This window comes from Ursus americanus, chromosome 18 (assembly GCF_024610735.1).
Source record: "Ursus americanus isolate L20-20 chromosome 18, mUrsAme1.1.p, whole genome shotgun sequence".
NCBI classification, from domain to species: Eukaryota; Metazoa; Chordata; class Mammalia; order Carnivora; family Ursidae; genus Ursus; species Ursus americanus.
This window is the reverse complement of record NC_142144.1, coordinates 4,954,937-4,977,399: the sequence shown is the minus strand read 5'-3', so window position 1 is coordinate 4,977,399 and position 22,463 is coordinate 4,954,937. Positions and strand designations below refer to the sequence as shown.

Sequence of the window (22,463 nt, the reverse complement as noted above, 5' to 3'; positions counted from 1 at the left end):
GGGGGGGGAATCTTGCACAGTGAAGAACCGTAATTGTAGTTCCTAACCCTGAGGTACCCATCCGTGAGATGCACACACACATACACGAAAGGACCAGGACGTGGGAGACTGACAAGGGTGGTGTTCCCGTCGGTTAACCGTCCCGCCCCGCCGTTCCCCTGGCCAAAGGCGCTGTGTCACCCGCAGGACAGGCTCCGCGCGGGGGCCGGGGACGCCTGGGGGGACGGAAGAGCTGCGGCTGGGGTGCAGGGGCCCAAGGGAGCCTTGTGGGGCGCGGGGGAGGGGCGGCAGAGGTCGCGGGAGCCCGCGGGAGCCCGCGGGAGCCTGCGGGAGCCTGGGGAGGAGGGGCGAGAGAGCGGCGGCCGGAGAAGCCGGAGCCCGGGGAGCGGCAGACATCCGCACGCGAGTTGCTCGCCGGACTGCACTGAGATGGACACGGTTAAGGACCGACTGTCTTGTTTTTTAAAAACGACACCGGAGCGTTCAGCGAGCACTAAGTTCCCGGGATACCAAAGCCGTTAACGACGCACGACAGAGGCGGGTCTCCGCGCCGCTCCACACCCTGACAGCCCTTGCGGCGCACGCGCGGTGCCCTGGCGCAGGACGCACGCGCGCCGCTCCCGCGAAGGGCTCCGCAGGCGCGGCGAGTCGAGCGTCGAGCAGGCGGTGCGTGGGCGGTGCAGAGTGCCGAGCGGTCTCGCCCCCCAGCGTGACGAGAACACTTAACGGTCGGCGTCTCCCGCCCCCACCCCCGCCGACGGATCCGAGGGGAGCAACTCTGCGGGAACTCGACGAAACGAGAGTACGTTTGGGGCACCAGGGACAGTGCCCAGTTGAGACGCCAGAGAGTTTGCGCAGGACGCGCGTGCGCGGCTTGCGGACGAGCAGGGCCGAGGGCGTCGGCGTCGGCCCGGCTGGGGGCGGGGCCGAGGGCAGGTGCGCCCGGGGAGAGGGGGGCGCCCCGGCAGGTGCAGGCTTGGGAGAGGAGTGGGTGCTCAGGGGCGAATGAAACCTTTGGGAAGGTGCAGCCTGAGAGAGAAAGGAATGCCTGGAAGAGGAGTGGGGGCCTCCCAGAGCCGATGAGGTCTCTGCGGAGAAGGGGACCGCCAAAGGCCAGATGCAGCTTTGGTGCGAGAAGGGGCGCCTAGCGTAGATGTAGCCTTAAGACGAGTGGAGCCCAAGGGAAGATGACGCCTTGGGGAGGAAACGGGGGCGTCCGGGTACAGATGCACCCTCAGGGTGAGAAAGGGGAAGCCTAGGGGATGGGCAGCAGCAGGGAGGGGTGCGGGGGAGGCACTAGCGGCTGATGAGGCGGCTTCTGAGGCCCAGAAGGGCGAGGTTGGCGAGGTCCGCGGGCTTCCCCGATAAGCAGCTCCTCTCCAGGAAGGGCTCAGTGGGTGTTCGCGGAGTGACTTGTTGAGTGAGTGAATATTCAGTCCCGAATTCTCACCTTAGTTGGCTGCTGGTGTCCTCCTGCCTTTCTCTCAACGACCCCCCAACGCATGGTTCTTCGTGGTGCGCTGGAGAGCCGGGGTGGTTGCGATGCTTTTCCTCGAACCTGTGAGCCTTCCGGGTGGCCGCTTGTTTACTCACTCCGTCTCTTCCCTTCTTCTCCAGGGCATCCTCAAGGACCTGCTTCTCTACAAGATGTTGGGATTTTTGAAGCGCCCTGTCGTGGTGACAGCTGACATCAATTTGAATGTTGTGGCTCTGACCGCCGTGGGGCTACTGAGCCGCCTGTGGCAGCTCGCCTATCCAAGGGCTGTGGTGTAAGCCAGACACCCCCATTCAGGGCCAATCGGAAAGAATTGTAATTTGTTCATGCGTTGGTGACAGAAAGTGCCCCTCTGAACAGCGGAAGTGAGAGAGTGGAATTCTGGGCTTCTCAGGGATGGGTGTTTTGGGCAGAGGAGAGGCCCGTTGGTCTCCAGAACAGCACGTGCTGAGTCCACCTATCACATCGTGCCCTGTAGTTCTCTAGCAGGTGAAATCTGGCCCCTGAAGCAGGTGCAGCAGCTGTAGGTAACCATTTAAAATCAAGGGTGGAGGGTGGAGGATTGATGGGTTTGGAAGTGAGTTGCCATTGACCTTTGCGTTCTTTGTTTTAAGGAGAGATGGCTGTTGGTGGTATTACAGGGCCAGTCGCTATCTGGTTAGTTCGTGTGTTCAAAAAAGAACCAAAAAATTTAACTTTTTTGTTGTGGAACACATTAAACAGATGCAGAAGTAGGGAGAGTAGTATAATAACCTCTTCCCCAACCAATGTATTCATCACTCAGCTTCAGGGGACTTTTTTGAGGCAAGTCATAAGCAGTATGTTTAAGTCATTTAGTATATTTCTAACAGATGAAAACTCTTAAAATCCGTATCAATGTTATCACACCTAAGAAATTGACAGCAATATTGGCAGTATCCTTGAATGTCCCTGATTGTCTGAAAACATGTGTTGCCGTTGGTTTCTGCATGTCCCCCAGTGACCCCTGCCCCTGGTTACCAGGTGTGATCTGACCCTTAGTCACAGACGTAGCCTCGGGTCTGTGAGGCCTCTCGTAGGCTGCCTGCTAGCATGTCCCTAAGTGACACTAGGGAGGGTAAATAGAGTCTGTGCTGGGCCAACATCCTGAGTATGTGGCTGTTCTTGGTGAGTTTTCCCTCCTGACCTTGATGGTTGATGCTGTGCACCTGTGTTCATATTTGGGGACGCGGTGCAGTTGCAGCAAAAGATCTGACCTTTGCTGAGCACTCTTCTCGCGTTGTTTGGAAACAGGTATATGTTTACCCTTGCACCTGTGTTTGGTGACGATTTCTGGTTGACTATCACGTGGGTTTGCTTTTCAGTTTTGATGAAGTGTATTATGGGCAGTACATCTCTTTCTACATGAAGCGGATCTTCTTTCTGGATGGCAGTGGACCACCGTTTGGCCATATGCTGCTGGCCTTAGGAGGTAGGAGTCATTAGTAAGAGAAGTGGCCCTTTAAAAGTTATACGCAAGGGGCGTCCAACTGGCTCAATCGGTGGAGCGTGCGACTCTTGATCTCGGGGTTGTGCGTAAAGATTACTTAAAAATAAATTAATAAATAAAGCCTATCTACAACACCTAAATAAATAAATAGGTAGAATTGTGGTAATTTATTTTAAAAATAATAAAACAGAACTCATAAGTGAAATTTCTTGAGGGCAGAAACCATATGTAATTATTTATCATTGTTTCCCTGTTGCTGCCGTGGTTCGGCACTCCCCAGCTCTTTGCTGCACGAGATAGTTACTGACTCGTCTTCTGTTTCAGGTTATTTAGGAGGATTCGATGGTAACTTTTTGTGGAACAGAATCGGAGCAGGTAAAAGTCATGTTCACGTCCTTTGTGACTTTGCCCGTATTAGAATGGAGAGGGAGTGGCTTTCATAGGGATTAACAGCTGTGGTTATTAATCTGTCCTGGGTATGATAAATTCAGTACAAGTGGAAGACTTTTGAAAGGTTTGGTAAACGTCTTAGTGTTTAATCATAGTCCTTATTTTGTCCTTGGTTTTCGGTACCCATAGCACAGTCTGTACATGGCGTCCGAGCGCAATTATCTTTTGTACGTGTAAGTTTTGTCTGTTGCCCCGATGTTTCTGGGAGAAGGTGGAGTAAATTTATAAATAAGTAAAGCACTAACTACTTTCAGAATCATTAGGCATTGTTTCCGTGCTTGTTGAGAGCGAGGCTTTGACGACGCACGGCCGATGTCAAAGCTTTTACCTGCAGCTTACACACTCCATTCCTGATATGGTCCCTAGTTTTGCAAACTTGCACTTTAGGGTCTGTGAACATGACACTGTGTTTGAAAACACACCTGCAGTGTAGGAAGGCAGTGCGTGCCGTGTGCTCAGCTCTGCTGTGGTTGCTTTCCCAGAATACAGCAGCAACGTGCCCGTGTGGTCTTTGCGCCTGCTGCCGGCCCTGACTGGGGCCCTGTCGGTGCCCATGGCCTACCAGATCCTGCTGGAGCTCGGCTTTTCTCATTGCGCCGCCATGGGGGCTGCTCTGCTGATGCTTATCGGTGAGACCCAGGCCTCTGCCTGCTTTGGTGTCACGCAGGGAAGAACCCAGCGCTGGCCTTGGTGGTTTCAGCGTGCGGCCCAGGAGAGCACGTGGGTTTAGTAGATGTGCCCCCTGCATGGTCTCCTAGTCACAGGACAGAAGAAAGTGTGCCCAGTTCATCCAGATTTGACTCTGGGAGTCAGTTGCCCTCCTCCCAGGGTATGGGGTGGCGGGACTGTATGGTCAGACTTTTGCAGCCAAATACATGCCTATACCACAAAGTTGGTATTCCTTCTGCAAATGAGAAAGAGAAAGACTCGGAAAGGTCTGGTGGCCTGCCCAGGGTCAGGGCAGCAAGGTCTTGCTAGGCATGGTTCACACCTAAGAACTCACCTTTGTGGTTCTGGAATCTATCCCCTTCCAGCCACCTAATCCTGAACTTCCTGTGGCCACGTTCTGTGGCATTTAGAGTATGTCCTTTCTGTGGATGCTCCCATCCCCTTACGTTTGCCCCTGCTCCCTGACAGCTGACATATGTGTCCTCTTTCTAACAGAGAATGCTCTCATCACTCAGTCAAGGCTCATGCTTTTGGAGTCAGTGTTAATATTTTTTAATCTGTTGGCTGTGCTGTCCTACCTGAAGTTCTCCAACTCCCAAAAACAGAGGTATGCAGAGTGAGACATGTCCTTCCTGGTTAGTGAGAGAAGGGTCTGGGTGGTTTGTGGATCTGAGAAGGTCTGATGCCTTTTCATTTTGGGGGGGCTGCTTGTGGATTATCTTTCATCATCTAGACTGGCCTTGGCTCCTGACTTCCTAAATACCTTCTCATTTTTGTATAATTTATTTCTTAATTATTTATTTATTTGAGAGCGAGCAGTGTGAGCAAGAGAGAGCACGAGCAAGGGGAGGGGCAGAGGGAGAGGGAGAAGCAGACTCCCCCCTGAGCAGGGAGCCCGACACGGCGCTCTGTCCCAGGACACCAGGATCGTGACCTGAGCCGAAGGCAGATGCTTCACCAGCTGAGCCACCCAGGCGCCCCTCATTTTTGTATAATCTAAACTAACTGGGAAAATGTTCTGGCCAAAAAGAAAAGTTCTGCCGGGACTGAGATTTGGGAGATGAGGGTTCGTTTCTCTCGTCTTGAAGCTTGGGATGGCCAGCCGACCCCGGGAGCTCTGAGGAATGTGCCTTCTCGGGCGATGTTTCGTGAACCGTTCCCAGCTTTGCTCTTCTGCTTTGACCCCAGGCCCTTCTCTCTGAGCTGGTGGTTTTGGCTGATGCTGACGGGAGTGGCCTGCTCCTGTGCCGTGGGGTGAGTGTGGTCCGCGGGTCTGGGGTGGCCTTGGCATCGTCCTTGTTCTGTGCCTTGTTGTAACCATTTCTCCTCGTGTCTTTTCAGTGTCAAATATGTGGGTGTTTTCACGTACCTGCTGGTGCTCGCAGTCGCCAGCGTCCATGCCTGGCACCTGATCGGAGACCGGACTCTGTCACACGTAGGTGCCGCCGTGGAGCAGGGTGCGCGGCCATCCCGGGGTGGGCGGGGGTCTGGGGAGAAGGGCTTCTCCGGAAGATGGGCCTCCGTGAGCCTCCCGCCCGCGGCTGCGGGGAGCCCAGAGCTCTGCCACCCACTTGCTCGGAGCCTGCCCGTCTGGAGTGGCCGCGCCTTCCCAGGCACTGGGACGTGACCGGTCCCCCATCTGCGGCAGGTCCGTGTGCTCTGTCACCTGCTTGCCCGAGCCGCAGCCCTGCTGGTCGTCCCGGCCCTCATGTACTTGCTCTTCTTCTATGTCCACTTGATTCTGGTCTACCGCTCCGGGCCCCACGATCAGGTCATGTCCAGTGCTTTCCAAGCCAGCCTGGAGGTAAGGAGGGGTGCCACAGCCGCCCCAGAGGGGACAAGACTAGACTCAGGGTTTGTTGTTTGTTTTTTGTTTTTAAGGTTTTATTTATTTGAGAGAGAGCGAGAGAGAGCACGAGCAGCAGGGAGGGACAGGCAGAGAGAGAAGCAGACTCACCGCTGAGCAGGGAGCCCGATACCGGGCTTGATCCCAGGACCCTGGGATCATGACCTGAGCCGAAGGCAGAGGCTTCACCGACTGAGCCCCCCAGGTGCCCCTAGACTAGAGTTTTCTTATGTAAATATTGTCAAGTGTTAGGGGTGGAAATCAAGACGTGAAGGGTCTGCTTTAGTATTTCTAAACTAATTCTGCGTGTGTGGACGGTGTGGAAATAGACGAAGGGGTCAGCTCTTCAGTGTGACCTGCCTGAGGACATGGTGAAGTCCTACCGACTTGAGAAAGGTGCACACTTGTCACAGGACAAGCTCAACTCTGGCATTCGTTCCTGCTGACTTTTCAGAGAGAGCGGAGCGTTCCGATGGGGGTGGTGAGGACCAGAGACTCAGACAGACTGGCTCTTGACTGTCGGCTCTCTGACAGCCAGGCGTGCGTGTTTGGGCAAATTTCTTAGTTCATCCAAGTGCTGGTTTTCTCACCCTTTTTTTTTTTAAAGATGTATTTATTTGAGAGACAGAGCGCACGAGCAAGAGCGGGGGCAGAGGGAGAGGGAGAATCTCCAGCAGACTCCCCACTGAGTGCAGAGCCCATCATGGGGCTCAAGCCCATAACCCTGAGATCATGACCTGAGCTGAAACCAAGAGTTGGATGCTTCACTGACTGCCCCCCAGGCGCCCCATTTTTTTCCTTTCAGAATTTATTTAGGGGGCACCTGGGTGGCTCAGTTGGTGAAGTGTCTGCCTTCGGTTCAGGTCGTGATCTCAGGGTCCTGGGATCGAGCCCCACGTCAGGCTCCCTGCTCAGTGGGGAGCCAGCTTTTCCTTCTGCCTGCCGCTCCCCCTGCTTGTGCTCTCTTTCTCCCTCTCTGCCAAATAAATAAAATCTTAAAAGAAAAAGAAAGAAAGAAAGCTAGATCGATAGATTTATATGAGAGAGCCTCACCTTTCAAGTGGACAGGGTTGCCCTTCTCCGAAGACGCCTGTGGCAGTGAGGTGAGCGGGCGTGTGGAAGGGTAGGAGAGTTCCTGGCCCTGGAGGCATCATCCTGTCCAGGCAGCTGTGTGATGATTATGTCATGTAACTCGTGAGGAGCAGGTCCCATGTCCTCATAGCCATTTCCATGATATGATAAGGACCACCACCACCCCGAATACATCCCACCCCCATGGACATGTGGCTGTCGAGAGGCACTCTTTCTCACGTGCCACCTTCTGCTTTTGTCTTAGGGAGGGCTAGCTCGGATCACGCAGGGCCAGCCCCTGGAGGTGGCCTATGGTTCCCAGGTCACTCTGAAGAACGTCTTCGGCAAACCCGTGCCCTGCTGGCTTCATTCCCACCAGAGCACCTACCCCATGATGTAAGGAAAGTCACCGTTGTAAATCGAAGATCATAAACTGTGTAGTTTTTTCACATTTTTGCCGTTACCAGCGTTCACTGTAAATGAAATTTCCGAGAAAGACATTGAGCTCTCAGGTTCTGATTATCAACGAATCTTATCCTTTTTGTGTATGAAACAGAGGGACTTGGGGAGCAGAGGGCCTGGGCTGTCCCGCGTCTGCTGCGCGACTCGCACGCTGGGCGTGCCCTCCAGCCCCTCTTAGACCCACACTTACACGTCTCATCCTTGTCTTCTCCTGGACACCTTGCTGGGTGGTATTTGCAGGAACCTCGAGAGAGAGGCTGATTGCAGCCACTGGCAGACAGTTGTGTTGGTTTCTTCATGCAGATACGAGAACGGCCGAGGCAGCTCGCACCAGCAGCAGGTGACCTGTTATCCCTTCAAAGACGTCAACAACTGGTGGATCGTGAAGGATCCCGGGAGGTGCGTGCGTTTCCTGGGACTCCACACTGGGGCTTAACCTCGTCGTCCTCTCTCCGTGTTCCCTTCCTCCCTGGAAGCTTTGAGAGCAGCTCTGTGCTGATGAGCCTGCAGTCCGGGGGTTGGATGCTTCCTCAGGGAACTGCCCACCCCGTGTTCCCCCGGGTGCCGCACAAACTCTGCCAGCGCTCCCTGTGCCCCCGAGGCATTCTCTTGCTCAGGCTCACGGACAGACGACTCCCTTGTCCCCCTCCCCCATCCAGTCCGTCCAGTCCAGCAGCCCATCTGTGGACCCCACCGGCAAACGAAGTCTCAAGCCGTCCTGGCCTCCATCTCTACCCCTGCTGCCTCCCCCAGCGCTTTCCTCCCGCTCCAGTTTTCGCAGCCCTGCGTGGTCTTTTAAAATGTCACTCGTGGCAGGTCACTGTCGTGCTGAAACCCTTCCTAGCTTCCGTTGCCCCTTCAGTGCCATCCAGAGCCCTGGCGGTGGCCTGCAGCTCCCGGCCTCCTTCCGGCCCGGGGCCTGGCCGGCCCCTCACAGCACCCACCCTGCCCTGCGTTTTGGGAACAAGGCAGGCTCCTCGCATGTGCTGTCACTCAGGCTGGAACGATCTTACCCAGCTGGCTCCTAAAAACCTAAATGTCCGCCCCTCTGGGAGGCTGCCTTGACCGCGGTCCTCCCCGCCACGGGCGCCTTGGCGTCCCTGTGCCCGCCGTGGCACACCCGCGGGCGGCTGCTGGGTTTGGCGCTTGCTGCAGCCGCGTGAGGCTGCGGGCCGTGTCTGGCTGCTCCACTGCGCTCGCCACCAGCCTGCGGGGCCCTCAGTGCGCTTGCTCGGAGAGCATGGACGAAGGAGGCCACGTGTCCAGCCGGCGGCCCTCTGTATTCGCAGGCATCAGCTGGTGGTGGGTAGCCCCCCGAGGCCCGTGCGGCATGGGGACGTGGTGCAGCTGGTACACGGCATGACCACCCGCTTCCTCAACACGTGAGTGCCCGCCGTCGGCCCGCTCCGCTCCTCTCGGGCTTTCCGGGGTTTCCGCTGGGGCTCTCTGTCCAGGGCAGAGCCCGCCCACTGCCCCACTGCCCCCATGGCCATCTCTTGCTCCCTTGGGGCGGACCGCGCTGCGGCCTGTTGGGAGGCGCCCCCCAGTGACGGCAGCAGCACAGGGAGGGGTGGGAGGGAAATGGAGCCTTAGCAGGGTGGCCCCGCCACCCCGGACCCCGGACCCTGCAGTGAGAGGTCGGGGAGGAGGTTCCAGGAAGTTAGGGAGAGCACGGGAGTGCCTCCGCACGGAATGAAGTGCGGGCACGTCCGTCTGTAAAGTTAAATGCTTAAAGTGCGTGTGAATTCAAGGAGGACTGAAATCCCGACTCCGTAGGGTCGGGAAGGGTCCTTGTGTGTCGGTGCTTGGCCCTTCCCTGACTTGACCTGGGCAGTCTCTGCAAACTGACGTGCCCAGCCTCCTCTCTTCCTGCCTCCACCCAGCTTCTTGGCTCATCTTGTGGCTCCTCGTGACTCCCAAATTGTGCCTCGAGTCTGCTTCCCACCCCCACCCCTACCCCCACCAAAAGCCATATGGCAGGCCTTGGCTCTTGGGGCAGTGCAGGCTCCTGGCCTCCCCTGCTTCTCCCTGGGAAGAGCCGGGTGCCCAGCCGCCACCCTGGCTGCTTCTCTTTCTTCCTTCCGCTCCTGCCATGGCCCAGTCCAGGCCTGATCCCTGTGCTGTGAGGGCCGGTGCCCCGACCTCCTGCCTCCCTGTCCCCATCCCCCCAGCAGTGCCCTGTGAGCACACCGTCTGCTGGCCTGGCCTCGCTTCTCAGCCAGAAGCCCTCCAGTGACTTCCACAGTGTGGCTGTCGCACTCAGAATAACGTCCCCACTTTTCCCGGGCTTGGTGGTATCTGGCCCCTGGTCACCCCCTGGCAAACTTCACTGTGGCCCCCCGGCCTCCCTGTTGTCCCCAGACAGCCAAGTACAGCAGCCCTGGGGCCTTTACACCTGCTCCATCTGCCTGGAGTGTTCTTGGACTCCCATCCCCCATGGCCCACTCGCTGTAGTCACGTGTCCACTGAAATGTCACCTCCGCAAAGCCTTTCCCGGGTGCTCCCTGCTGTCCTGATTTTGGTGGGAGTGCCCCACAGCCTGGCGATCTGTGGTCCGTGCCTGTGAAGGTCTGCATTTGCCGGGGTGTGAGCGCTGTCTCCAGCTCCTCCGGAGCGCCCGGCGCAAAGTAGGATAAAGCGTGGGTGAGGGAGGTGGGTGTGTTTGGACGTTTGGGGTTGCCGTCCGTCCCCGAGGGCATCTCGTCCCCTGACAGTGTTCCTAGTACCGCAGCATTTCCGAGGCCTGGGGCGCGTCGTCCTGCTCCCGGGACAGCGGGCCCCTCCCTCCGAGACTTGCTTTGTCGTCCGTGGCGGAGTGGCGACACCCCCACGGCGTGGACTGCCATCCGTCAGACCCACAGCACGTGTACTTTTCCCCAGAGGTGTGGTTCCTGGGGAGTGGCTGCCATGCCATGTCCCGTTGATCAGCATGCCCTTAGCTGGCACCGCTTGGGGCCCAGGGCTCCTTCAGGCTGAGCCCGCTTTGTTCGCCCAAGTGGCTTTTTTGCCTTCGGGGCGCGGTGATCGGCAGGGTGGGGAGCTCCAAACAGGACTGTTTGGTTTTCCAGGCACGACGTGGCGGCGCCCCTGAGCCCGCACTCGCAGGAGGTCTCCTGCTACGTGGACTACAACATCTCCATGCCCTCCCAGAACCTCTGGAGACTGGTGAGTCCCCGGCGGGAACCGCTCCTGACGGCCAGCAGGCGCCCGTCCTTCCTGACACGGACCGGTCAAAACTGCCCTTTAGAGTAACTGTGATTCAGATGTAAAATTAGTGATTTTTATTCCTAAAAAAGTCCCAGATGTTTTTGCGGGGAAACAGAGATTTGCTCTGTGGGAGGGACGAGTTTGCGGGGAACTTGGTCAGTGCTATTGCTGGCCGTGGGCCTTTGGGGCCCTGCTGGGTGAAGGTTCTCTTGGACTTGGCGGCCTCTGCAGCCTCAAGACCAGGTCACGGAATGCACAGAGTCAGGGGCCTCGGCCACCCTCCCTCGACCACAGGAGCCTCTTTCGTTGAGCCTTGCCTGGTGTGAACAAGCCTTCTGGTCACGCAGTTTCCCTGGGGACGGCCGGGGCGGTTCCTTGCCGGTGCCCTCTCCTGAGGCAGCTGGGCCTGTGGTGGCCTTGCCTCTGAGCATCCGGGGGCACGCGCTACCCCCCGAGAGTCCCTCTCCGGGGCTCCACATGGCATCCTGGGAAAGGTGGCAGGAGCAGAGAGTTGTGTTCTTGGGCTCTTGCGCTGCCGTGAGTTCAAGGACGTGCACAAAATCAGCTTCAGTCCGGTGCGCACCCTAACACCCAGGGGCCTCTCCCTCACGAGAGGCAGGCTGTCCTTCCAGCCTCCCGACTGGCTGCAGGCACTGCCTGCCGAGCACCGGCCTCCCGCCCCCCCTTCTGGTCCTCGCAGGCGTGACTGGCCCAGTGTGCTGGCTGCAGTGCCGCTGGGGGGGCCCTCCCAGCAGAGCCAGGGGCTGCAAGGCTGCCTTCCGGGGGTATGTGTGTGTGCGTCCCCCACCCCCCACCCCCAGCCTCGCCTTCTTGGTGCTGCATGCATCTGCCTGCCTTCAGCTTCTCCGTCCTCTCCTCGGCCGTGCCCGCGGGATGGGAGCGCTCTGCACCCAGGCCCTGTCGCTGGGAGCTCTCCTGGTGGAACTTCTCAGCGGCCCACCCACTGCCCTTGTGCCACGCTGCTCCCGAAGGCTGGTCGTCGTCCTCTGTCCCTGCTGGTGGTACCTGCAGCCCCACACGCCCACGGTTCCAGGAACTGCAGCTCACGGAGCAGGGAGGGAGGAGGGCTGACGCAGGTGTACCTGTGGGCTGGCCTCCTCCCCGCTCCCCGTGAGCCCGTGGGTCCTCTGGTCCTCACCAACAGCCACACACCCTCACGGGTCATCGCGGGGCTGCGATAAGATACGACAAGGCCAAGTGCTCTCAGTGTTAGCGTTTCCGTTCCCCACCATCACCCCTCCCCCCCGGATACCTCTCAGGGACCGTCTCTAACCCTCGCCTAGACCACCTCTGCATTTGAGAGAGAGAAGGCCAAGCACGGGGGCCTCTTGACTCCGAAGGAGGGCAGTGTGCTCCCCTGGCCCGGCTGCGGCAGCAGCTTGCCATGTGGGTGTCGGAATGAGTCAGGGGTGCTGTCCTGTTAGCTCCCCGGAGCCTGGCCCCTTGTCTCAGACAGTGTCGTCGTTTGGTGACCGGTCCTCCCTTGCCACGTCAGGAGATTGGGGAAAGAACAAGGTCATCGACAGGGTCTGCTTTTGCAGGACATCGTAAACCGGGAATCCGACGCGGACGTTTGGAAGACCATCTTGTCAGAGGTGCGCCTGGTGCACGTCAACACCTCCGTGGCCCTCAAGGTACAAGGGTGCCGCGTTTGGCTCGCCTGGCTTGGCTAGGGGCTCACGACCTTGGGTTACCGGACCCTCTGGGCTAAACGGGCTCTTCGTGGGCAGGATGTCTGGCTAACATCCATGTTTCCCTCACATGGAACGGGGAGGACTCCCAACTTCTCAGACTGAATCCTGACGTGGCGGGTCCACGGAGGGGCTGCCGCCCTTGCCGGCTGCGGACAGAGTGACTGGGTGGCGGGGGTGGGGGGAAGAGCCGGGGCCTCGGGCCTCCGCGTCATGTGCTGTCACCCCCACCCCCCCGTTTTGCTAGCTGAGCGGGGCCCACCTCCCGGACTGGGGGTTCCGGCAGCTGGAGGTCGTGGGGGAGAAGGTGTCCCGGGGCTACCACGAGAGCATGGTGTGGAACGTGGAGGAACATCGATATGGCAAGAGTGAGTCCGGCCAAGCCGCGGGGCTTCCCGTCGCTGCCGCTTTAACAAGGGCTCTGATTCCCCCGGGGACCGGACGCACTGTCCACACTCTGCGGAGCCGAGCCCCAAACGAGCAAACTATCCCCCAGAGGTATCGCCGGAAGGCGGTGCAAGCTGAGCTTCCTGAGTGGCGAGATCCAGACTTGATGGGGGATCACGAATGGCAGGGAAAGCGAAAGGCAGCGACGCTGTGGGCTCTTTGAAAAGGGGGACGTGGGCTTTTCTCCGAGCTGACGGCTTCTGTTGTGAACCCCCTGACCTGCTGGTGTTCTTCTGGGTCCGGCGTGTGCTGTCAGGCCAGGAGCAGAAGGAGAGGGAGCTGGAGCTGCACTCGCCCGCGCAGATGGACGTCAGCAGAAACCTGAGCTTCATGGCCAGGTTCCTGGAGCTGCAGGTGACCGGCCGGGGCGGCATGGCTCTGCCTGGGGGTGCTGGCTCCTCGACAGAGCAAGCTGCTCCCTCCCGTCATCAGCCTTTGACTGCGGACCTGGCTGAGTGGGGACTGTTCCTCTGTCTCTGCTCTAAGTGGCAGATGCCGCACGGTCGGCCCCGGGCTTGTGGCTTTGCAGGCAGGAATAGCCAGGACCAGGCAGTGTAGCCTTGCCACACGGCCAGAGTATGTTTGGAGCCCCCCAGGTCAGGGCAAAGTGCACCAGGTCAACGTGATGGAGCCCTAGAGGGGTCAGAATCGGAAACTCGGGGTCCTGAGGCTAAAAGCGTTTTTAGCACCAAGTTCAGTTGCTTCCCTGCAGACAGGGTGACGGGGGCCTGGGGTGGGGCCTCAGCTGCCGCCTGTGCTGGGTGGTCCAGATGAACGTGAAGCTGGACACCCACGTGAAAGGGACACCCCAGCCCCTCGGACAGGCCCCCGAGCGAGGACAGTGTCTGGCTGTGTGTGCGACTGCAGCCTCTGGCCTTTTTGCAGTGGAGGATGCTGACGGTGAAGAGTGACGGCTCGGAGCACAAGTACAGCTCCTCGCCGCTGGACTGGGTCACCCTGGACACCAGCATCGCCTACTGGCTGCACCCCAGGACCAGTGTAAGCGGGCGCTCGTGCGGGCGGCGGCGGGGCGCTCGCCCGAGGCTCCCCTGGCGTGGAGAGCCGCCGTGGCCTCCCGCCCAGCCCTCGCTGTGTCTGGGCCCTTCCCGGTGAGATCTGGCAGCACGGGGCCAGTACGCCCATCAGGCATGAGGAGTGAAGTCCTAGCACGTCCGCACATTGAAGGAAACCAGCCTTTACTGCTTTTGTGGGAGCGCATCGTTCCCCCTCTTCTGACAAAAGTGGTTTTTAAAATATTCCCACTTTGTTCTGTGCAGAGCACGAGCGGCTGGGCCCATCGTGCTTTGTTCGCTTCCGTGTCGTCCCTCCTCCCCTCGTAGAATGAAGAGTCCTGGAGCTGGCACTCCACGCTCCACCAATATTCCCCAGATGAGTTCACGCTGGAAACGCTCCCCTTTCTCCTTCCCCCACCCCTGGCGCAGAGTCGAGCGGTCACTTGCTGTGAAGGAGGGTCCTTAGCTCTGTGTGGCCCCAGGTTCACTCTCTGTGGGAAGTTGTTGTTAAAGCAAGAACATCGGCCTTCCCAGTTGCATTTCCGCCTAGCCCTCTTCCCGGAGCAGTGAGCTGGGGTCCAGCCCGCACCCCTGTTTCAGGTGCAGGCACGCGGGCGTCGTCAGGGGTTGGTCCCTCTGAGCGGCCGGTGGCTCACAGGGTCCCCCTGTGCCCTCACAGGCTCAGATCCACCTGCTCGGGAACGTCGTGATCTGGGCTTCGGCCAGCCTCGCCACGGTGGTCTACGCTCTGCTCTTCCTCTGGTACCTGCTGCGACGCCGAAGGAGCATCCGCGATCTGCCCGAGGGTTAGTGCAGCTCGCCTCCCGCGAGTGCTGGCCGTGCTTCGGGCCGGCCTCCCCAGGAGCCTGTGCCTTAAGGCGACCTCGTTTCTGCATGGCAGGAGCCGAAATCTGTCTTGTCTCCCTGGAGACAAAATGGTGCAGTTGGGCTCCCACGTTGTGTTAGAGGCTTCTCCGGGGAAATGCGGGCACCAGGCAGCCGTGGCTCTGGCCCCAGGACACGAGCACAGCCTTAGTGCCTGCGCTCTGGGATGGCTGGCCGGCACAGGGTGGCCCCAGGCGCGGGGTTACTCCCGCACTGCTGTTTGCGTAACAGAAACCACGGCAGACCATGTTGAAGCAGACAAGAAATAAAGACCCAGGCAGGGTGGCCCCCCCGCCCCCCGAAGGCCCCACTCTTCCTGCTGACTCCTGCCCCAGTGGGCAGGGCGGCTGTCCAAATACAGCCCCTCACAGCCCCGGCTCCCAGGAGCCCCACCCACTTGCGGGTGAGCCCAGAGGAGGAGCGGGGGCCTGGGGGAGGGCTGGTATGGCTCAGAGGGTTGGGATGGTGAGGACCCCGCAGGGAGCTACAGAAGGTTCTTAGGACATCCCTCTTTCTCCAGAGATCACGGGAAGGGTCGGGAGGTGGGGGAAAACGGAGAGCGTCTGTACCGTAAAGAGGAACGCAGCCTGTGGGACTGGCGTGGGACTGGCGGAGAGCCTTTGCAGCGCTGGCTCAGGGCGGCCTTCCCTGCAGATTCCTGGCTGCGCTGGGTGCTGGCCGGGGCTCTGTGCGCCGGTGGCTGGGCGGTGAACTACCTCCCCTTCTTCATGATGGAGAAGACGCTCTTCCTGTACCACTACCTTCCGGCGCTCACCTTCCAGATCCTCCTGCTCCCCGCGGTCCTGCAGCACATCAGCGACCACCTGTGCAGGTACAGGGCCTCCGGGGCCACGCCTCCGACGGTGCCAGGTCCAGGGGTGTCCCAAGTGGTGACTTGGGTGTGGTGTGGGAGGGGCCAACGGGGCACCAGGGGAGGAAGGTGTGGCTGCCTGGAGGCTGGGAGAGACGGCTCCTGGGTGTCGGTGCGGGAGCGGGGGAAGGCGGCTTATGGCCCCAGATCAGCCGGTGGTGTTAGCCGGGTGGCATGGTGTGCAGTAGAGAAACCAGAGAGCTTTGTGAGCCAGTGTGAGTTCTGGAAGCTGGGCTGAAGGGCGTAGACTCACTGTCTTGGGGGGTTGGGAGCCGCACAGCCTCTCAGGAGGGCTGTGGTGTGATCATGCCGCAAGGGGATGCTACTCTGGCACCGGAGCGGAGATGGGAGATTCTGGAAGATGCACGAGGGGGTCACGTTCAGCGTCCGGGGCAGGGGGCCTCGTGCTCGTCACGGCGAGGAGCCACCACGCCCCCCGTGCCTGTGCTCCGGTCCCCGCAGGTCCCCGCCCCTGAGGAGCCTCTTCAGCGCCCTGGTTGTGGCGTGGTACTCCTGCGCCTGTCACGTGTTCATCACGCTGCGCCCGCTCACCTACGGGGACAAGTCGCTCTCGCCCAGCGAACTCAAGGCCCTTCGCTGGAAAGACAGCTGGGACATCCTGATCCGAAAATACTAGCAGGACGCACACGGTGAATGTGTGACAGGCTGGGGTCAGGGTAGAAGGAGCGGTCGTCTGGAACCGTGTTTGTCTTTGACAGAGCAGCCCGAAGCTGGGCCGGCTGGCCAGGCCACCGTCCTCTCGTTCTTCACACAGGCCGCTGATGAGCAGTTCGAGCCGAGCTTCCGTTTTCCAGGCAATAAAGAACGTGCCCTGTGCGTCCACTGGCGCCCAAGGGCCCCCGAACCGGGCCATGCTGAGCGGCTAGCGGGAGCCTCGCAATGGAGAAACTGCGGGAGGGGAGCGGGCGGCGATGGGGTGAGTTGGGGTCGAAGCAGCCGAGGCCCCGGTCCTCTGTCCCGAGCGCCCACTGGAGCTGCCGAGCCACGGCCGTCTCCACCGCCGTCCCCGGTGAGGCCTGGAGGAGCCGGCCTGCGACACTTGAGCGTCAAGCAAGCTACCAGATGACGGGCCCCTGATGCTGGTCACTGCAGCGAAGAGCCCGGGACCCCTCACTGCTGCCGACGTGGCGGGGGCGCACCAGCCAGCAGCACCTCCAGCGGGTTGAGGCTCCTGTGAGCCCCGCGTACCCCCGTCCTGAATTTGCCTTCTGTGTACGATTAAAAAAAGGGACACACCGGCACTGGTATCTGGTGTTATTTATTCATTCTGCAAAAGGGCACAGTAAGCTTGACGAGACTGTCACACGGCCGTCAGAAAGCAGCCACGGCCCAGCTCTACTGAGGTCCTATCCGCAACTACACTCAGTGCTCGACGGGAGGAAACCGGGAGTGCCCATGCAGCCTAGCCGGTGGCGAGGGGAAAGCGTCACTTTTACACAGACGGTGCCATTTGGGAGGGAAGACAAATCAGGACGACACCGGCCACAGGCATCACGCGTGCAGCCGGGGACTCAGTGTGCGCGAAGAGACTGGCTGGTGTTGGACGCTGTGCCCTGGACGTGGCCCGGGGTTCCCCCGGGGAAGGCCTGGCCACACAGCACCCGGGGCCCAGGCGGCTCCCGAGCAGGCCCGCGTGTGGAGACGGCATGCGCCAGCCTGCCTCCCGCCACCCCCTCCCGTGTTGTGTTTGATGCTGGTTAAGGAAAGGCTTGTTCCCGGGGCTCCTCCCTTGGCGCACAGCCCAGGAGGAAGGCAAGCTCTCTGTGGCTCCTCACATCGGTCTGCCACTGCTGAGGCACGAAACTCGGTGACTAGGTCACAGCTCACGTGGGAGAATAAATAACGAAACACTCGCACGTGTAACACATAGAAAGGGGAAGTACTCGCTCCTCAAACCTCTGTTTCAGTTGCACGTGTGTGGGAACCAGGTCGACCTAGGGTCTCTCTCTCTGTGGGTTCCTGTCACACACTGGGACAGCCACGGCGACCAGGCTGTGTGCTTCATGTTCCCAAAAGATGTGACCAGCTCACCACACGTTCTGGGGCATTTCTCAGTAACTTAGACTTCTAACCCTCCTTAACGTGAGGAAGCAGGTGTAGACGTCGGGAGGGCGTGCCAACATCCCGTCGAGTGTAACAGGTGCAGCGAGGACCACTGTGATCCCCGTCCCATCCCGTCCGTACCATCTGGCGCCCAGAGGAAGCAGCGGTTGCGTTTATAGGGGCGGAGCACCCCGCTCCTCAGTGGGGTCGGCTGCTGGACTCCAGGTGCGATCGCTTGCCAGAGGTCAGCACCCCGGGACGGTCTCCCGGCTCAGGGAACGTCCTCTTGTAGCTCCGCCCGTTGGCCCCCCGTTGCCACTTGCAGAGGTCACCGCTCAGGATGTCCTGGATGTGCTGCACGATCAGGTTGATGGCCACTGTGGCAAAGACAGACGGAGCGCTCAGCCGCGTGCGTCCCCCTCCACGCCTCAAGGCCGGGCTCGACCTGCTGCCGGCTCCCGGGGCCGCAGGGCCCGCAGCGGCTCGGGGCCCAGGGCACCCGCTTCCCGTGAAGGCTTCCCGGCGGCGCTGAGTCTCAGCGGACAGAAACCCGCGGGTCGGGGAAGGTGCACAAGACCACTGCCCGGCCTGGTCTGAGGGGTTTCTGTTCCCCAAGAGCCCGCGCAAAACGCTTTCTGCCAACGAGCGGGTCCCCGTCAGTGCAGGTATCAGATAACTGACAAATCAGAGGGCGTCCGTTCAAGCTCTCCAACGTGTTAAATATATTTTTTAAGTATTCTTTGAACTTATGCCATAAACGTACGGGGATGGCAACCCTCATCACCTCAGCGTTAACTGCCAGGACACTGCAGGGTCTGCTCCTGGGCCCCGGGAAGCAGACCAAGGGGTCAGGCCCAGTCCTTACCCATGTTGTCGACCCCTCGAGGAATTATCACGTCCGCATACTTCTTGGTCTGCAAGGCAAAAAGCAGATCTCAGGAGATCTGTCCCCCTGGGGACTTCTGGTTGTTTGACACCAGACTCGACGGCAGGAGAGCAGTCCCGGGGGTGGCTGGGACCAGGACTCAGGTGTTAGGCAGGTGTTAGGCAGGAGGAGAAGCCTAGGCAGCCAAAAGATGTGTTTCTCCCCCGGCGTCTCTGAAATGCTCCTGCGTTTTCCTGGGAACACCAGCTCGGGGACAGTTCTGTGCTAACGCTTACTGAGCCAGGTGACCTGTGGCACCCTTCTGCCACACGTGACCCTCTTCCTCCGGAACTAGGAACCTTTCTGCGAGAAGCCCGGAGCAGGGAGCAGGAGACGGGTGAGGCCTACCCCCTGGACAGTACGTACGAAGCCCTGTGCCGTACCTGCCCCCACGCTAACACCCGGTCCCTGCAGGTGCTCCGCCAGGTGAGGGCGGGGACAGAGACACCAGGAGGAACAGGGCCACCGAGGAGGGACCCCAACCAGATGTTGCTGAGGGGGACACACCTCCATCAGGCCAAGCAGAGGGAGAGAAAAAGGAAGCGGTCTGAGATGGGCTGACTGTTCAGTGTAGCGGGTGTGTGGACATGGGCCAGATCCTGGGGCAGCTGTGTCTACAGGCAGTGGGGACCCACTGAAGCCACGAGCACGGGAGGGCCAGGCTGGCTTCACGGGGGGTGCTCGCTGGTGGGGAGCAGAAGAGGGGTTGGCGAGGGGCAGGAGAAGAGCTGACGAAGGTCGCACTACAGGGAGGGACACGGTCACCCCGGCCGGACTTGGTGGGTGGCTGCACGTAAAGGGAGCGGGAAGTTCAAGGTCAGTGCTGGGGCACAGCCTCCACACACGGTCACCCGGGGGGACTGGGTGTCGAGTTTTACCATAAACTACCTGCTCTGCCAATGTGTTTCGTTCTGCAAATAACAGAGACAGTAGGGTTATCAATTTACTTTTCTAATCACTTTCCGGACACCGTGGATGTAAAAAACGCTCTCTTCCAACAGCAGCAGACAGAACTCATCTGTCTACTCGACGGAAGCAGGGGCCCTGGCTCCGTTTCCTTTGTGCTGTATTTTCCTTTTAAGAAGCGCAATGTTATGCTTCCCTTTCAAACCACCTGTAAGTCCTATCCAGTAGGAGCTGGAAAGTGCAGGGAAAGACACACGGCCGCAGGCCGCTGAGTGCCAGCCAAGAGCAGCCTGGAGGAACAGGTGGCATGGGTGGGGTCAGCAAGTGCCTGCGCCGTGCCACGGACGTGCCCGTGTGGGCGGGGGACGGACACGAGTCCCTGCCCCTGTGCAGCTCCCCGTTCCGAGGGGGGGCAAGCAAGGTGCAGCGAGCCTCAGCCAGCCAGAGGCGCCCTGGAGGGCGGAAAGCAGGTGGGCCGGGAGCAAAGGGTCCTCAGGGTGACCCTGGGAGGGTCACGCAGGCGGCGCGGAGAAAGGCCTGAAGCAGGGAGGAGGGGAGTTGCATGGACCTGGGGGCCAAGGGGCTTTTCCAGACAGAGGAAGGGACTCGCACAGACAATGATTTTAGAGCGGAGAACTTGTTCCTGCGAGGAGGCATAATAAGCTAACTTCTCCGTTCGTAAATCAGACCCCGCTCCCCCATGATTCGGCTCTCACGGAACAGGGCGCCAAGGGTCCTCTTGAAAAGGGAGGAAAGGGGTCCCCAAGCAAGCGAAACAGGTACCGGCAGGCAGAACTCCTCGAAGGCAGGTTTGACGAAGGTGGTGTACTGGGTCAGGATCTGCTCCAGGTCCCGCCCGCGGCGCACGTCCCGGAGAACTGAGGCAGAAGGAGCAAGGCGGTCAGGACTCGCGGCCGGCCTCAGCCAGCGCGAGAGAGAGGCCTGCGGCCGCCTTACCTCTTCTCGAGAGCCTGACGTCAGAGTCCGTGTCCACGAAGAGGCGCAGATGAAACATGTCCCGGACCTCCTGGCTGTAGAACACCAGGATGCCCTCGAACAGGACCACGTCTGCGGGGTAGACCACCGTGGTCTCTGCTAACCTGCGAGGCGACACCAGGAGATGGGCCCCGCTAGAGCTACGGGATCTGGGGACCCCAGGCGCAGGGGGCTCCAGTCCCTGGGCGCGTACCTCGTGGAGGGGGACAGATCAGAGCAGGGGACAGGCTAGCTGGCCCCCGGCCCCCGGTCCCTCTACCAGGAACCACCTTGCTCACCTTGAGTGGGTCACAAAATCATAGGTTGGGACCTCGACAGTTTTGCCCTCCACGATGTTCTTCAGAGTCCTGTGCATCAGGTCATTATCAAAAGCATCTGCAGGGACGGAACAAAAGGCAAGACTATCCAGGCGTCCTTGCGCTGGGGGTGGGAGCGAACTTCCTCTGTCCGGGGGGTGGGGGGGAAGCCACAGCGTGGTGCTGGCCATACCAACGACCCTCAGGAACATCTGGACTATGGGCTGCCCCTGCAGTTCACATTAGCAGGCTGCTGTCCCACGCAGAAGTTTGGACCCAGGGATTTTCGGATCGGCCAGCACTGGGAGGTAGGTGGGTCAGGCACCTGCTTCTTTTTCTGGGAAATAACCACTGACTGATGCTCCTCAGGCCTTCTTCTCACATGGGAGCCAGCCACAGGGTGGAATCTTCTAGCAGTGGCAGGCCAGGGGAGGCTGGCTCTTTCCCCTCATCTGTCTACCTCATTTGCACCTGCCCCCTGATCAGACCAGACCAGACATGGCCCTCTTGTTTACCCACTGCTTCCCCTGCCAGCCTCTCAAGGACTTTGCCCCAGGGCAGGTGGGGAGAGGATGTGCTGTGCACAAAGGACCCCACACAGCAGGAAGGTGGGGGGATTTCTCCATGACCACAGTCATGGCAGAGCAGTGGTGACTGGCTCCAACTGAGGGAGCCGGCAGCTCCTGCAGCGCTGCTCGGGGAGCAGGGAACGAAGCAAAGTTCTTTCTGACTTAATCACACAGCCTGCTCCAGCTCGGGCTACCTTAGAAATGTCACGGAACCACGGGGATCTCTCCGCATCGCTGGCCAACCCCGGAGCCAGTCCCCTTGGTCTGTCCTCCTCCCTCACTCCCCTCAGGGTCTTCAGCTGCACCTGGGTGATCGAAATTGTACTGTCCCTTCAATGCCTTGGCCTTCTGTTCTGGGGTCAGGACCTTGTAGAACCTGTCTTGACTCAGGATGACCAGCTTCCGCTGCCGGTGGTCCACTTCGTTCTGGCCCAGCAGCTCCATGATCTTCTCACACACAGTGGACTGGGAATACACAAACACGATTCCCGCCTGGACCTGCCCCTCCTGCCACGGAGCTGGCCTCTGGAGACACTGACCCACCAGCCCCCAGGGGCTGCCCAGCAGCCCACTCCAGCACGCACCCGGGGCCCGGGACGACACCAGCGGGGAGGTTGCGGGGAGCCCGAGAGCAAGCGCTCCACGCCCTGCCTGCACCCCGGCCCTGGCCTGGCCCACGACGGCCGCAGCCCCTCGCCCCTCCGCTCCGGGCCCCGGGGAAGGCGCCTTGGCAGCCTCCGCTCCCGCCCTAGCGGAGGCGCCTCGGCAGCCAGGAGCCGGGGGTCTCCTGCCCGGCTGGAGGCTGGATCGGTCCGCCCCGAGTCGCAGGGGGCCGAGGGTCGAGGTGGCACGCAGGCCCCACCGGGCCGCGCGGCCCCTTACCTTCCCGCTCGCGGTGCCGCCGCTCACCCCGATCAGGAAGGGCCGCTGGTGAGGACGGTCCGCCTCCGGCGCGGCGCCCTCGCAGTCGCCGCCTCCAGCCGAAGCCATCCCGGGCTCCGCTGCCCGGCATCAGGTTCCTGACTCCCGCCGCCTACCCGAACCAGCCGGCCCGCCCGCCCCCGCGGGAAGGTCGGAGACGCCCCCCGAGGCTCCACTTCCGGGAGGAGCG

The 22,463-nt window shown here is 60.2% G+C and overlaps 2 protein-coding genes across 7 annotated transcripts; one reads left to right on the top strand and one right to left on the bottom strand.

The window, feature by feature from the left end:
* Positions 1–659: 659 nt before the first annotated feature.
* POMT1 (protein O-mannosyltransferase 1) lies at positions 660–16,862 on the top strand. Of its 6 annotated transcripts, none has more exons than XM_045771051.2 (20): positions 660–802; positions 1,618–1,769; positions 2,839–2,945; positions 3,288–3,338; positions 3,896–4,042; positions 4,578–4,689; positions 5,271–5,336; positions 5,424–5,517; positions 5,731–5,886; positions 7,265–7,395; positions 7,765–7,860; positions 8,751–8,843; positions 10,530–10,626; positions 12,231–12,323; positions 12,628–12,748; positions 13,084–13,181; positions 13,713–13,826; positions 14,520–14,646; positions 15,380–15,557; positions 16,059–16,862. In XM_045771051.2, exons 2-20 carry the CDS (start codon positions 1,648–1,650, stop codon positions 16,231–16,233), a joined length of 2,178 nt encoding a protein of 725 aa, XP_045627007.1. In that variant the 5' UTR covers positions 660–802; positions 1,618–1,647; the 3' UTR covers positions 16,234–16,862. The 6 variants fall into 6 exon arrangements, with proteins under 6 accessions (XP_045627007.1, XP_045627008.1, XP_045627003.1 ...); XM_045771052.2 differs by lacking the exon at positions 660–802 and adding an exon at positions 882–936; XM_045771047.1 differs by lacking the exon at positions 660–802 and adding an exon at positions 943–1,239.
* Positions 16,858–22,451, bottom strand: UCK1 (uridine-cytidine kinase 1). Its single transcript, XM_045771053.2, has 7 exons — positions 22,235–22,451; positions 21,658–21,817; positions 20,766–20,862; positions 20,449–20,591; positions 20,275–20,369; positions 18,526–18,574; positions 16,858–18,037 (listed from the first exon to the last, which is right to left on the bottom strand). Exons 1-7 carry the CDS (start codon positions 22,340–22,342, stop codon positions 17,859–17,861), a joined length of 831 nt encoding a protein of 276 aa, XP_045627009.1. The 5' UTR covers positions 22,343–22,451; the 3' UTR covers positions 16,858–17,858.
* Positions 22,452–22,463: the final 12 nt, after the last annotated feature.

What these genes read in the sequence shown, in the direction of transcription:
- UCK1 (XM_045771053.2), bottom strand. Translation starts at nt 22,342, where the DNA reads ATGGCTTCGGCTGGAGGCGGCGACTGCGAGGGCGCCGCGCCGGAGGCG. An exon ending in GTACAATTTCGATCACCCAG is followed by an intron (nt 20,863 to 21,657) that starts GTGCAGCTGAAG and finishes CCGTCCCTGCAG; the next exon opens with ATGCTTTTGATAATGACCTG. An exon ending in TCGAGGAGTTCTGCCTGCCG is followed by an intron (nt 18,575 to 20,274) that starts GTACCTGTTTCG and finishes TTTGCCTTGCAG; the next exon opens with ACCAAGAAGTATGCGGACGT.
- POMT1 (XM_045771051.2), top strand. Translation starts at nt 1,648, where the DNA reads ATGTTGGGATTTTTGAAGCGCCCTGTCGTGGTGACAGCTGACATCAAT. An exon ending in GCCTATCCAAGGGCTGTGGT is followed by an intron (nt 1,770 to 2,838) that starts GTAAGCCAGACA and finishes TTTGCTTTTCAG; the next exon opens with TTTTGATGAAGTGTATTATG. An exon ending in GGAACATCGATATGGCAAGA is followed by an intron (nt 12,749 to 13,083) that starts GTGAGTCCGGCC and finishes GTGTGCTGTCAG; the next exon opens with GCCAGGAGCAGAAGGAGAGG.